Source organism: Adiantum capillus-veneris, chromosome 3 (assembly GCF_014529385.1).
Source record: "Adiantum capillus-veneris isolate H3 chromosome 3, ASM1452938v2, whole genome shotgun sequence".
Classification (NCBI taxonomy): domain Eukaryota; kingdom Viridiplantae; phylum Streptophyta; class Polypodiopsida; order Polypodiales; family Pteridaceae; genus Adiantum; species Adiantum capillus-veneris.
The window spans coordinates 109,817,724-109,832,874 of record NC_140933.1 but is presented as its reverse complement, the minus strand read 5'-3'; the positions used below and the strand labels follow the sequence as shown (position 1 = coordinate 109,832,874).

The 15,151-nt window shown below is 40.2% G+C and overlaps 1 protein-coding gene across 1 annotated transcript; it reads left to right on the top strand.

Moving 5' to 3' along the window:
* Window positions 1-5,245: 5,245 nt before the first annotated feature.
* LOC147461478 (uncharacterized) lies at window positions 5,246-7,729 on the top strand. Its single transcript, XM_086509034.1, has one exon. It carries the CDS (start codon window positions 5,462-5,464, stop codon window positions 7,568-7,570), a length of 2,109 nt encoding a protein of 702 aa, XP_086365160.1. The 5' UTR covers window positions 5,246-5,461; the 3' UTR covers window positions 7,571-7,729.
* Window positions 7,730-15,151: the final 7,422 nt, after the last annotated feature.

Sequence of the window (15,151 nt, the reverse complement as noted above, 5' to 3'; positions counted from 1 at the left end):
GAAATACACCAGATACAACCACAAAGTTAAGCAGAGGCTTCACTCACCGGAGAAGATTATATAGAAAAACAGCAGAAAAAGAGTGAGGAATTTGGCAAAATGGACAGCGCCATCGCGTCCGGAACGGCCCAACACCCCAGTCTACAATGCCAAAGTGCATACTATAGACGCTTCATAGCCAAATTCTCTCAAATAATAGGACAATTACATGACTTAGCAAAGAAGAACGCTAAGTACTCGTGGACTGCTAAACAGAAAAATGGTTTCGACAAGCTCAAAGAGAAGCTTACCTCCCAACCAGTCCTTATGCTTCCAGATCTCTCAAAGCTATTTGAGGTCCAATGTGATGCTTGTGGTGATTGCCTTGAAGCAGTCTTGCTTCAAGAAGGGTATGCCATAGCATATGAGAGCCGAAGGCTCAATACAAATGAACGGGTCTTGGGCATATATGAAAAAGAACTTTTGGCTGTTCTACATGCCCTAGACACATGGAAGCACTATCTATTGGGGACTCCATTTATTTTGTGAATGGACCACCAAAGTCTCAAGTACTTCATGACGCAAACCAAGCTTCCAACAAACAAATGAGGTGGGCAAATTTTCTTTCGCATTTTTATTTTCATATTCCTCACATGCTAGTAATTATAATCAAGTGGCCGATACACTTTCACAATTACCAAGAGTTAATGCGATGTCTATAGAAACTCACAATTTTCTATCTTCTATGATAGATGAATATGCTACTGACCCCGACTTTAGAGACATAATGTTAGATCTTGCATTGAGGAAGAAAGAAGAACCATTCACCTTGCAGGATGTTTATCTTCTCCATGGCAATAGGCTACGTGTTACCCACTCCCTTCGTGAGAAAGTTATATATGAATACAATGCTCCTCCCTATGCGGGGCATAGAGGCATTTAACCTACTCTTTGAGGAGTCTCTCATTTTTTCCCATAGGTGTGCATGCCAATATTCGTCGACTAAGGGGATTCCCTCTAGCCCATCTTCACTGTTGGGTACTATGATTTCAGGTTCTTCCTTTGCAAATTGAAGACTCTCTCAATTCTTTAGTGTCTTTCATCTTTATTAATCCCAATTGTGTTTCATCTTTTGTGAGATTTTCAATTATTTCAACTTTTGGTTTTTGTACTTCAAGCATTATTCTCACTTGATTTTGATAGGCTTCTAGTTTTGCTGCTTCCATACCAGGGGTTGGATAATTCTTATGTTTGGTCTCCATGGTTCGGCTCCGCTTCAATCCTACTTGGAAGGCTTCCAAGGTTGTGTTGATCGGCTCATAGATTTTATTAGCAAGTACTAAACCGCATGATTTTGGTTTTGGTTCTTTGAACTCTATCAAACTTGCCTTTCTTCTTTCCTAGAATTCCCTTTGAGAATTTTTCTCAATCTCCCTTCGTTGTCTTTGTTTCCTAAGCTCATAATGTTGACGTCTCCTTCTCTTGGAATCTTGAGAGGATTTTCTTCTGCTTTTTGACTCACTCACAATGTTTTGTTTGTGCTTTTTGGCATGTACCCTCGTAACTACCTTGAATGGAACTGTTGGTTCACTATGAGAGAGAGAGGAGCTAAATGGCAAGGCATTTACTATGTTTATTGCAGTTTTTCCTTTGTCGATTCTCGAGGTAGTGGCCCCCTTTCTTGCCGCAATGAATGCAATAGCCTCAAGTGGCTTGGAATTTTTATCAAGTTCTGGACAATCATTTTTCCAATGATCATTTGATTCACCATTATGACAATTTCCCATTCTCGGTTTAGGTATTGGTTTTATCATGGGTGGCCTAGCTCCTTGATTGACAATGAAGTACATAGGTGATGCTTTTGGAGGTGCCTGATAAACTGGTTTAGCCATGGTAGATGTGGTTGATTATACCAATCTTCCTCTACTACCACATTAGCTGAACTAGCTTCATTATATGGTGTAACCAATACTATGGCATGTTCTTCCACTTGTCCTTCAATATGCATATACTTATATGGTATTGCATTGTTTCCTAGTAGTGGTGGTTGTTGATCTAACATAGGTTGTGGTCTCTCCATAGCCACATGTGGCTTTTGCATTTTCCCCATGTTAAGTGGATATCTATACATAGGTTGTCCTCTACTACCACATTAGCTGAACTAGCTTCATTATATGGTGTAACCAATACTATGGCATGTTCTTCCACTTGTCCTTCAATATGCATATACTTATATGGTATTTCATTTTTTCCTAGTAGTGGTGGTTGTTGATCTAACATAGGTTGTAGCCACATGTGGCTTTTGCATTTTCCCCATGTTAAGTGGATATCTATACATAGGTTGTCCTTACGGTATCTATACATAGGTTGTCCTTACGGATATCTATACATAGGTTGTCCTTACGGTATCAATATTTGCACACATGGTGTGGAGTTGCTTTTTTCTCCACATTTATAATAATACAATAGGAGATGCGTCCTTCCCCCACCACTTTTATCCCCTACACTGTTGAAGGGGGACTTAAGCTTCTCCTAAGTGTTGAAGGGACTTTCTTATTATAAAAATATTGAAGTTGCACAAGGAAGAACCATTGATTTTATGTAGGCTTGTGATATGTGTACTCTCCATGTGTCCCTTTGTTGGATATTGCAAAAGTTCTTCAATCCTATAAGTGTACCTTTGGTATTGGTTGTATGCATCAAAGCACAACCCTGAATGGATTGTCTCCTAAACCTTCCTTTTTTTGTTCAATCATAATGCCGCTAGTATGTTCTTTGATGCCATATACTTGATCAAAGCACAAACTTGGATGGATTGAGTCACAAACCTTCCACTCAATATTATGCCACTTGGCCACTAGTTTGTTGTCATACCTCTTCTCCTCAGAGATAAAACTAATCTTGGGCTGAGCAAGAACTTCATGCATAGTTAATTTTTTTTCTCAACTTTTAAGCAATTTTTGCTCATGGAATGGTTCGGTAGCAATGACAAAACATCATTGCGTTCCAAAGAATTGTGGACACAATTGTTGGTAACATTCATACTTGCTTGCATTCTTTGAGTACCAGCAATAGCACTTTCCTATTCCCCTTTTGCTTTATCACCCTGCCCTTTGCTTTGCAAAAGCTTGAGAAATGGGCCTGATGACAAGTGAATCTAACCCAAGCATGTGGATTATAAACATTTTTCTCAACAAAAATTGGATATTCTACATAGTAGATTCCATGATTAAAGATGCCTCTACAATGTTGGTTGCAACCACCACTTTCCTTGTTCTTGATGGTGTTGGGTCAAAAATTTTTGCCTGCATTTCACTAGGAAGGGCACTATAGACTCGAGCTATAATCAGCTTTGGAACATTCAATTGGAACCCAACCCCTTCTTTCTCATACAAGTTTTGCCACGCTGTATCAATTTCTTCATGACCTCTAATAAAGAGAAGGATATCACTTTTTGGCTCGATTAGTTGTATTTACATAAAAGTAATAAGTGGAGCATCTAGATAGTAAGTGTGTGGTTGCTTCGCAAGCAGAATCTCAATAGTAAACACTCTTCCTAGAATAGTGAAAAAAAATTATTCAAAAAAGTACCCAAAAAACTTACTGAAAACTTATCAGCCTCAATTGCAGTTGAGGTGACTATAAGATGCAAATCTTTTCACCGCCTTACTAGGGTATTCAGTAGCCCAAAGAGGACATCAATGTGTAATGTTCTTTCATGTGCTTCATCAAGCCACCTAGCATAATACACCGAGAGCCCGATATTCACAAACACTTCTCTCAAAAGGATTCCATTTGTCATATACTTAATTAGTGTCTCAGGCCCCGTACAATTGTTGGCCTTTCCATTTTTGAGCATATATGCTACAACTTGAGCATTCTGTGAGACAACGTTGCAAGAAGGGAGCATCTCTAGAGCACTCTGGATTTGACAAAGAGTCCCACACTTTGGAATATATATCAGCAAGAGCAACACCAACTAAACCTCACAAACCCTTGCCTCAAAATCTGATCATGGAATTGATTTCTCTTGTTGATTGCTCCAATCATAGCACAAGCTTTGATGAAGTACACATAGATCACTTTATCAAGGGAATCTGCATGTGCTTGAAACAGTCAAATGCTTGTTGGCCTTGTGAGTCTTGAGCATATCCTATACGGAATTCCTAAAGAAAATAAAGTGAGGACGAAGCTCCTTTATGAAACTTTATGCCTTGCAAAGAGCACCTCACTTGACATACATATCCACAAGTGCACCAACAAGCTAGCACTATTAAGCTCCAACAACCCCTATCTTGAATCTCTTCTTTCCCTTGTCAATTGGTTCAAGCACAACACAAGCTTTGAGAACAAAGTAGAACATTTTTTCAAAACAGTGTAGGCCCAAGTGCAAGAATGGGAAATATTTTGCCTTTTATCATTACTATGACTGGTCTTCTTTACTTCCTTTTCCTTTTCCTCCCTTTTTGCAAGGATTTTCTATAGAAGGAGAAGCTTTTACAAGCTTTTCTTGAGAATTTTTCTCCAACTTAGTGGGCTTGGGTGGCTCTCTATAATACACTTTCACACCAAGGTCACCCTTGATGAAAGGAAAAAATCCCATTCTCTCGAGCTATAAGTGAAGCTACTCTTTGTCTAATTTGTTGGCAAAGGAGGAACAGTAGATGCAAACCCAACCAAGGAATTCGCTTCACTTAAGGTGCTTGTAATTTTATACAATAAGTTCGAAGCTATCATCTGCCATATCAACAGATTAAAAACGATCGTTCTTCAAGAACGACCTATATATATAAGCTGTTGGTACATTTTATACTGAAACTTGTATATATAAGCTCTTGGTAGATACCTGAGTCTTTTTTAAAGCATTGGTCACATGCAGATCTCAATCTCTTTCTCTTTGAATTGAAAAGGTTGAGCATAGAGATTACTCATTGCAGGACACTAATCCTCCCTTGGAGGCACTCATGGCAAGAAAATGTGCAGCGTCTCAGGACGCCTGAGATCTTGTGACCAACCTTTGGTGCAATTCATCGTTGCTTCTCTCTCTCTCTCTCTCTCTCTCTCTCTCTCTCCAAGCTTTGTAAAGTAGAGGCTCGCCCTTTGTAGAATTTGTTAACCCTTACTACTATTAGCTTCATTGCTACCATCCATACGATAAACCCTTTCACTCTCCAATATGAACGCTTGACAATGATGAGCAGGTAGTCTTGTCTTGCAAAAGTTGAGGAGAAATTGTGATAAAATGTCGTGTTGTGCAAGACCTCCTCCTTGTTGGTTGCCAATGGACACCCCGTGCAGTAGTGAACGCTGCTGCTGGCCTTTTTCCACCAAGCAGCCTTGCTATCAATTTTCCCCTGCCAAGTGGCATACTTCTCCTTCCAGCATTCTCAAACACAATCAAGGTAGGAAGGGTTCGACTTCTACTCTTCACAACTTAGTGAATCTTGCGAGACGGTAGAATTTTGAGCACCGAGAACAAGCTATGGCTCCAGCAACTCTGCGATTCTACCCGCCTCAGCGTCTCCCTCCGCAGCTTAATGCACGGCTTGCCTCTCCTACCGTCGCGTGCAGAGATTTCTTGCCAAGAAGTAGACGACAATTCATCTGCTCTTCAGACCCTCATCCTCCTCAGCGGCCAGCAAATGAAGACGCCAAACTTCGCGCAGAGGTCGCCCCCTCAGTTCTTCGAGCTCTGCAGTCACAAGATGCAACCTCCAGCTCTATTCCTTCAGGTGAAAGCTTGATAGAGCGAAACCTGCGCAAACGAGCCAGCACAGAGCAAGCTCCTTCTTCATCGTCGCCCTCAATGGAGGAAATGTCATCTGCTTCTGATTTGGGTGATGGTAAATTTAGCAGTGATTCCTTATTGTCAGAAAAGCAGGGATCCCCTGCTTCTAGGATGTCCTCAACATCGTCAGACATGAGCCCATTTCCTGCATTTGGAGGCGGTGAGGGCATTTCCGGGTGTGCCATGGTGTCATCTTTCCCCATCACGGCGGCATTTTGGCAAGAAACACCCCCTGGCTTTGATCTTGGGGACTTCCGCAGTCTTGATTTTTATGCATGGTTTTTTCGGGTCTCTCTCTTGCTTTGTGCAAATACTGATTTTGATTATCTACAAGGTCTCTCTGTGCCATCTCTTCTCTGGCTGGTCCTCCCATCAGATGTGTTTACAAGCTTCTTTCCTAAGACATCCGAGGATTTGTATTTACAATCGAATAAGGGTGATCCAGGAGAACTTGGTAAAGTAATCGACAACCAGGATGCAATTTCGCTTGCGATTGAATTTTTCTCAACGATATGGAGCTCGAAAGCTTGGACAGAGAGGGCCAAATCTGGCAAGGCATCAGAGTTTGTCCTCGCACTTGCATATTCTGCCTATGTGTTTATACTCTCAGGAGCTGCTGGTGAAGCCTCGAGTATGGCGAAGAAGCTGGAAGAATATTCCAGGCGTTTGAACCAATCCCTCACACAACTGCATGGCCTGCCATTGGACCCCATAACAATATGGGAGAAAGCCTTAAAAGGTACCTCATTTGCTTTAGATGGAAGTGCTTTTGTGTATGATCATGCACTCATTTTTCCTTGCAAACTTAAACCCACGGAAAGGCGAGCACAATTTGGGCCCATGTTGGAAGAGGTGCAAAATTGCTTGAACAAGGAATTCAAGGATTCAGGTTTACTTGTCTTCCTTCACAGGTCTTCTGATAACGAAGAAGAGTTTTTCATTCTGATTGCACCATGGTATTGGGCTTTGACTGTGGATTCCAAACAAATTGCTCCGTTTCCGGCCGTTTTATGCATATTGTCATGCGTTGCGACATCTCAATTTTCTGGAGCGGGCTTCGATTTTGGGTTTTGTTGGGAGCAGTATGTTGTCCCTCTAGGCTGGGCAGGAATCGTAGCATCGTTGTATTTTGTCAATGATATGCGATTCCCCACTTTGTGTCCCTTTCCAAGCTTGGGTTCGACAGGGAAATTCTCATCTGATTATGGCTTGGTTTCTTCTCGGTCATCGCTTATTAGTGCTGTGCTAAAGAGTTCGTGTGCGCCATTGGCTGTTTCTCTTCTTCTTCTGGTATGCGGGTTCACATTTTGGGGTCCCTCACACTATAATATGGCGACGGTGGTAGATTTCCGAGGTTATGTGCTGGTTTCTCCTGATCTCTTCTCCTACTCAGCTGTCTTAACAGAGCTCTTGCAAAATGCATCTGTTGCAACTATTCAAGGGGAGGATGGGGGAGCAAAGCTAGCAGCAAGCCCCTTTGTGTTAGCAGGTCTGCTAGGTTTGAACTTCACTGCATTTACCCTTGTCCCAGGGATGCGTACGGACGGAGGTCATTTGGTAAGGAGTCTGCTCAAGAGCAGAACGCTGGCGAACCAACTCAATTTTGTACTCATGATGCTGCTAACTTTGATTCTTTGTGGAAAGAATCCTTTTCTAGGACTGGGATGGCTGGCCGTGTCGTACTTTACCGAGGCAGTCTGCTTTGTGAAGGATGATGTGAGTGACACGGATTTTGTCCCAAGTTTAGCGGGTGCTGTGCTTGTTGCTGCTTCTCTCGCCTGCTTTGTCCCTCCCATGCCATGAGTAACTTTTGACATATTTCTCTGTCATGGCTTTACTGCATAGATCTGTTTCAGTTGCAAAGACCTGCCATGTTTATAGTGACGACTGTTGTATCTTGTAACCATACATGGAAATGTGCATAGATATAACTTGAATGGTAAGGCTGTTATAAGGTGGAAATGGTGTAGGTGGGTTGTGCCAAAACATCTTCACAATTGGTTGGTCTGTTAATGTCTGTTTACAGCTTCAAATAGCCACAGCTTCAAGTTTTGCCTAATGAGGTTTGTGAGGCTGGCTTTTCCCCAACTTTGGTTGGGGATGATATTGTTTGGGTGGTTTCTATGCTTCACTATAGTCTTTCAATTGGATTCCTATATCGGGCGCACAGTAGCTTTAGAGTGTGTAAAGTGGAACAAGGTGTGTATGAGTGCCATGCTGATCCTCCACTTTTGTCTGAAAGTTCTTGATTGGAAGAATCATGGTAATAGAGGTTTGTAACCTTGGATACATTAACAGTATGTTAAGAGATTGATGTTTGTTGCTTGGCTTGTTTCGTGTGCTCTTCTCGTTTTTGGGCTTTTTAAAACAAGCCTTAGTGAAGAAGGGCGTTAATACATACATTTGATGTGAAGTATAATTTTCTTTGATATTTTTGTTTGTGAAAGAGTCCTTTCATTTAAGAGCCTTATATGGGTCCATTTCATTTAGTTGTTTTGGAATGCCAACTTGACCCTTAGCCTTGTTTTTCTTTATGTCTTGCATTGTTTTGAGACATTCCTTTCAGAAGATACTTTGTGTTCCAATAGGAACGGACCTTTATTAACGCATATAAGAGCACCCATTGCTTGTGGCCAAGGGGTGAAAGAAGGTCTGGCATTGGTAAGCATTCTTCAATGACTAATCTACATGGGAACAAAGGAAACTTCTAGACTTCCATAATCAGTCACAATTATCAAGAGAAACTAAAGAGAGAATAATTCAAAAGACTTCTTGCATTCCATAGAGATAAATGAGGATTGTAATGAACTTTGCAATAAATATAAAGCACATTATGAAGAATAGGTATGTATTTCCAAAGCTTGAAGAAGTACGCAACAAAGGTGGTTCACTTAGCTTTGTATTGGTGCATGTGTGCTTTACAGCTTTGCTCCTCTGCTTCAATTTAATCCTCTTTGGCCATTGCCTCTAATTTCATGAGGCGGACTAGATTGCTCCAAATTAGATGGCAGATGAAGAGTGAGCAAGATGTGCTACCTTGCATTGCCTTCTTCCTTTCTCTTTTTTATGCTTGTTTTTTATGATTGTGGTTTTTTTTGGCTTTGTGCTTTATTGGCTTTCACTTGATGCTTCTAAATACCTGTGTCGGTGAAGTGTCTCTCTTCAACATGCTTAGGTTAATCACAAAATTTGCATGTGGTCACAAGATGCTTGGGAGCTACAAAGGCTCATGTGGCTATGAGAGCCATGAAAAGCCATCACAATTGTGTCAATGTTGGGGGTCTAAAGGCAAGTGTTTCGGTAACAGTTGCAAAAATTATATGTCAATTAATTGTCATAGGTGATAATATTCTTTTGGTAATCCCCTACATTTTGAAAAATCATGTTTGAAAAGCTTAGAAAAAAGAGAATGGATGGAGATGGTCTCAAATTCTCGCTTTGGACCTCATTGATGCTTAATTTAGTGTAAAGGGCCATTTTTTCATGTAAGATGTTTGGAAATTATGGATCATGAAGGAGGATTCCATGCATTTATCTAGGTGATGTTTTTGGATTCTTTCATGTCATTCAGAAGAAGAGAGCACTAGAGGAGCAGCTCCATGTCAATTTCCTCTTTGCAAGAGAACCTGGCTTCTACAAGCTTTCCATGCTTGGAGGATTGTGGTAATGCCAACGGAGTTCATTGTTCCTCTCTCTACTCCTATTTATGCGAGTCTTGAATGCATGCTTATTTTTTGGTGAATGTTTGCCTAGTTTGTGCGTGCAAGCAGATTGAGAGGAGTGATCAGGGATGGGAGAAGGAGGGTGTTTGACGTACTTTGAGAGAGTTAGTCTGGTTATGCCATTTCCCTCTTGAATAATAGGTCTTGAGTTCAACTCTCCTCGTCGGATAGATCTTTAAGGTCTTTTGGGATAGTTTCCTACGACGTTAAAATTCTCTTCTTCTTCTCATGTAGGAGTGAAGACTTGCCGTAGCTAGTTGGGGTCATTGACAATGGATGGAACAACTATCAGGATTTGGGTGAGATCCAATAGTTTGCAATGCTACATCAACGACAAGTCCTCTTAACATACATGATCAAGCTGAACCTAATAATTTTTTTATGACGAAGAGGCATTGAGTTGAGCACTTGTCCCAAACCTCTTAGTCTATAGGCACCTTCTTCAACAATGAAGCTAAAGAAAAAGGGGATTGGCACACTATTGGATCCCACCCAAATATTTAAGGCTTGTCAATCTGGTGGTTAGTGATCCCAACTAACTATGGCCTGCGAGGAGAGGGTGAGAAGACTAGCTCACTCTTAAAGTACTCAACACACCCTCTTCTATCAATCCCCGAATCAACCCTCTAAATCCATTCAATGGTAGTAGGCATGAAGTGTTGTAAGGTTCAAGTTTTTCTTAGGCTATGTAATATAGCACCTTCCCAAGGGTAGGGATGCTTGTGCGGTCATTAGGTGTAGAAAGGACTTAAGAGGCTGACTTGGACCACCACATATTTTCATATTTTCACCATTTTTGCAACCCAAAAGACAGTTATCGATATTTACGACGACAAATGTGGATTGACAATTATTCATTCCCCTGCTTTTTGTCATTTTGTAATAGAAATCCTAGGGATATGGTTAATATGGAAGGGAAACACCACTTATCCTCCCTTGAAGCTTCTATTTATGGTAATTCCTTGTACACGTTCCACTTTTTCGAGAGATGTTTGCCCTAGTGTGAACCTTATGGGAGGATTCTATGGAAGTATAAAAGTGACTTTTGTAAAGGAATTACGGTGATGCAAGAAGTATTCTTCATCTTTATCTCCACTCTCTCTATTCTCTATACATCTTGAATGCATGGAACATTAGTGGTTTAATGCTTTGTGTGCGCATTCTCAATGTCTAATCTTCAAGTTTGTTGATGATGCTTCCTTGTTTATGCTCAACCTAGTGTGTAGGTTCTGTGTTTATGCTTAACATTGAGTGTGGGAGTTGGGCGTAGTGAGAAGGGTGTACAAGTCTTGCAAAACACATACATACATATCATTTTCTTTATCCCTTATTGGCTGCTAGCATTTCAATAACATTGTACTAAGCAAAAACTCATTCCTGCTTGTCATTATCTTAGAAGTAGAATATGAGTAGAATTAGGGGAAAACTTGAAGTTTTGAGTGTGCGTGCATGCCTCAATTCTTGCAAGTTTGTGAATATAGTATGTTAATTAAGTCTAATTGAGTGTTTTGGTGTTATTCTTGAAATTTCCAAATGGAAATTTGTCTATTTTAGCACTTCGCCAAGATAGAACTTCTCATGTTGATGTCTAACTTTTTTTTTTGAAAAACAGCTCTCTGTTTCATACATTAGCAATTTACAACGTTGTGCAAATTGTTACTCCATGTATATGGGGACTACCACAAGAAATCAATTTTAAATTTTGACACTGACAACTATGGAAGGGAGAAGAATAGTTTAATGATAAAGTACTGAGTATCAAATTGTGGATTCGTGAAGTGGAGCCATAAATGGTTTCCTTGGAGGATAGGTGACAACAGAAAACCTTAGAAGGGACCCTGACAAGTTAGAATTCATCGAAATCTTGTGTATGGATAGGATTGCAACGTAATCATATTGATTACAAAAAAGAACTATACATCGTCAAAGGACCAACCAAACAACTATACACAAAGGCTGGAAGACCAATTCTAGACATGAACATGAAAACCCCAAAGCAATGATGAAAAAGCAATCATGCTAGAGGATCAAGAAGTGAATGTTTCCACTAAGAGGTTATCCTTCCAAAATTATGCATTTTCTACAAAAATGATCACAGTAATTGTGAGTGAAATTCATTCCAAAGAAAAATGCCTCTCAACTAGAATACAAGTTTGCATTCTTGGTTGTCTTACTATACTAGAAATTCCCAATAACAAAGCATATCCAAAAACGATTGTAAGCTAACAATGCCATGCTTGAGAATGCTTTTCAAAGACCTAATCACAAGGGGAAAGAGAGTCACTGACAACAAAGCGATGCCTTTTATTTCTTTGTAAGTGGTGCAAAAGAAACACATTCCAAGAGGACAGATCAAGACTACACAGACTTGCAATGGAAGCCTTGCTCCTTAGCCTGCCAAAGAAACACATTCCACAGGACAAATGATGACTACACAGACTTGAAATGGAGCCCCTCCCACCATAGCCCACCAAAGAAACACATTTGGCTTATAAGGAAGGTATGTATCCTAGCCCTAAAAAAAACATCTTTTTTGTTGGGGTAAGCCTTAGCTTACACTCATAGTGAGAACACTCTCTAAAAGCCAAACATGCACCATTTAAGTGAATAGTAACATTTTTCCTATGGAACCTATAAAGCCTCACACATGCTACTCATTCCCTATACACATGCTACCCACTTGATGGCCACATGCTACTTGTGGTAGCTCACATAACCCTTGCCATTTTCACTTGTGGTGCATATCCATCAAATCATTGATTGTACCTTTCCACATTGAGCCTATAAATGGACAATATCCAAATCTTGTAATCACTTTCCAATTCAAATCAATCAAGCAAGTATTATTCTACATTGTGTGTTGAGTTCTCACTCTCTAATCTACTCCTAATTATCTATTGGCTATGGTGCAACCATGAATGTCTCATTGGTTTATCAACCATAAGCTTTACATGTGGTATCAGAGCTAATGCACAATTAGCATTTCCTAATTGCATTGGTTTAGATCCCTATGCTAGATTTAGTGCTCTCCCTCTCTAAGCACTATATTGATTCATAACTCTTTAGGATTATATTAGTGGAATTCAATTGCAATCAATTCTATCATTAGATTTGGGCAAGTCTATATGGCCACTACCCTAAATAATGTTTATGAATAATTAAATTGAGAATTAGATTGTGTGTTAACTCTTGCTTGATTGCATTGGATAATTGTTTCTAATGACTCTCAAAGTGACACTATTTTGCTCAACTTTGGTGGGCTTGCATAGCGTTTTTCTTGCAACATTAGCCATCTACACACACGTGTATGAAATGTCTTTCTCAAGAGCTTTCTATTGCACCCATGAACGCTTGAATCGGAGCCATATGCGTGTTTTACTGGATGATTAAAATTGAAGCTTTTGGAAAATTTTCCTCTGCTACTAATCATTTGCTCATTTAGCATTAAATTTAGTGTGTGTGTGCTCACATTGAGTGTGTAGAGTGTGTGGCTTCAAGGACAAAAGCTACTACTTCATTTAGTTGTGTGTACCAATGTGTGTGCATAAGAGGTGAGAACCTCACCTAGGACAAAACAAAGATTTTTTGTTTTGGTTATTATGCAAGCTTGATTTTTTTTTTTGCACAGTGCTTGCACCTTTGTATTGAATGCTCACTAGCCATGCGCTGAGATAATTGCCGATTCCAAAACAACATGTAGCTGGCCTCACTTCCTATTGGAGCCCGCACTTGCTTGCCTTGGCCCAACTCGTCATCATTAGCCACTCTCGCTCACAGTCAATTGCCCTGCAAGTCAATAAATGCGCACGACTGTCGCTCGTTAAAGCGCTACCTCATCATCAAGACCCATCATCGCGACCTGAGCTTCTCACCAATTTGATGCTTTGTCCTTATCTCGGATTCACTATTCGCTACCTACCGAGTCTTGACACTCAGTGCTCTCCTCTTTTTTTTCTTTCTTTTGGGCTTATTGCATTTATTTTAACTAAATTCTTTTTTTTGAAGCTTGAGTTCCCGCACCATCCACCTTAACTTGGCTACGCCCCATATTCTCACACCACAAATTTGGCCTCATAGAATCCTCCCATTAAAGCTATACAAGTCACTAGGCTTGGCTTCATAGCAAATAGAGTAGCAAGAAGGCATCAAGCACTCAAGGAACTGAGCTACAAATTTTTCAAGGCAATCAAGCATGAATATTCAAGCCATTCAAGTACGAGCATCCACAACACTTCAAGACATCCAACCTACATGCATTCAAGATGTTTCAAGAATGAGTAGAAAATCAAGCATTCACGTATTCAAGATTTTGGTACAAATTGTAGTGTATGCAAAACTTGAGTCATCAAAGCTCCTAGAGAAAAACGAAACTATTTATGCTATGCATGTCAAATCTAACCTTGAGATTGTAAGGGGTTATAGACACTGCCAATATCTATTGGTAAGACCACCCCATGATTGAAGCACTAAAATCATCATACACATACCCAAAATGTGCTTCTATAATGTATATGCACCTAACATGGATCAAACCATGTGCACTCATATGTGCACCCATAATCCGAATCCTCTAGATTCCCAAAGCAATGAAATCAACGCATTGGAGATGAGGCCCTAGCAAAGTTCCCAAAAGAAAATGATCACCTACAATTGTAAGTTCTTAGAAACTACCCTATAGTTTGGAGGTAATACCTACACTATTTTTGCATCAGATTCCATCTTATGAGCCGTATGCAGCTACCCTAAGTAACCCATGTTAGACTCACTAATCATAATCCATGCTCTATTGTGTAAGCTTTAGCTTACGGGGGCGTCTTTTGGGGTAAGCCTTAGCTTACACTCATAGCGAGAACACTCCCTAAAAGCCAAACATGCACCATTTTAAGTGCATAGTCACATTTTTCCTATGGAACCTATAAAGCCTCATACATGCTACTCATTCCCTATACACATGCTACCCACTTGATGGCCACATGCTACTTGTGGTAGCTCACATAACCCTTGCCATTTCCACTTGTGATGCATATCCATCAAATCATTGATTGCACTTCCACATTGAGCCTATAAATGGCCAATATCCAAATCTTATAATCACTCTTAAATTCAAATCAATCACACAAGTATTATTCTACATTGTGTATTCAGTTCTCACTCTCTAATCTACTTCTATTTATCTATTGGCTATGGTGAAACCATGAATGCCTCATTGATGTATCCACCATAAGCTTTACATTTTCATCAAGTAACAGAATTTTTGACCCACTAAGCTTTGTTGGCCTTGCCAGTCAACCAATGCTCTCATCCAATAAGAGAGTGATAAGACATACTTTGCAAAAGTGTGAGTTATGGGCTTTTTTCCTTGACTTTCCAATCCTTCCAAGGGCAATTGTGACCAAGGCAAGGAGCACATGAAAAGAAGAAAGGCGACCACAAAGTTGCTTCCAAATACCTTGATAGCTAAGAGGGATATGATATTGCTGCCATTCTCTACAAAAATAGAGAAGCTAATTGCATTATGGTAACCCGGCTTCAAAAAGGCCAAAAATATGGGAATTCAAGACTTAAGAAAACCTTTGGGAGCTAATGCAAAACCTACCAACATCTAGGAAAGCACCACAACATAATATCGAGAAAATAAGAGGGTCATACCCCTGGGGGGAAT

What these genes read in the sequence shown, in the direction of transcription:
- LOC147461478 (XM_086509034.1), top strand. Translation starts at nt 5,462, where the DNA reads ATGGCTCCAGCAACTCTGCGATTCTACCCGCCTCAGCGTCTCCCTCCG.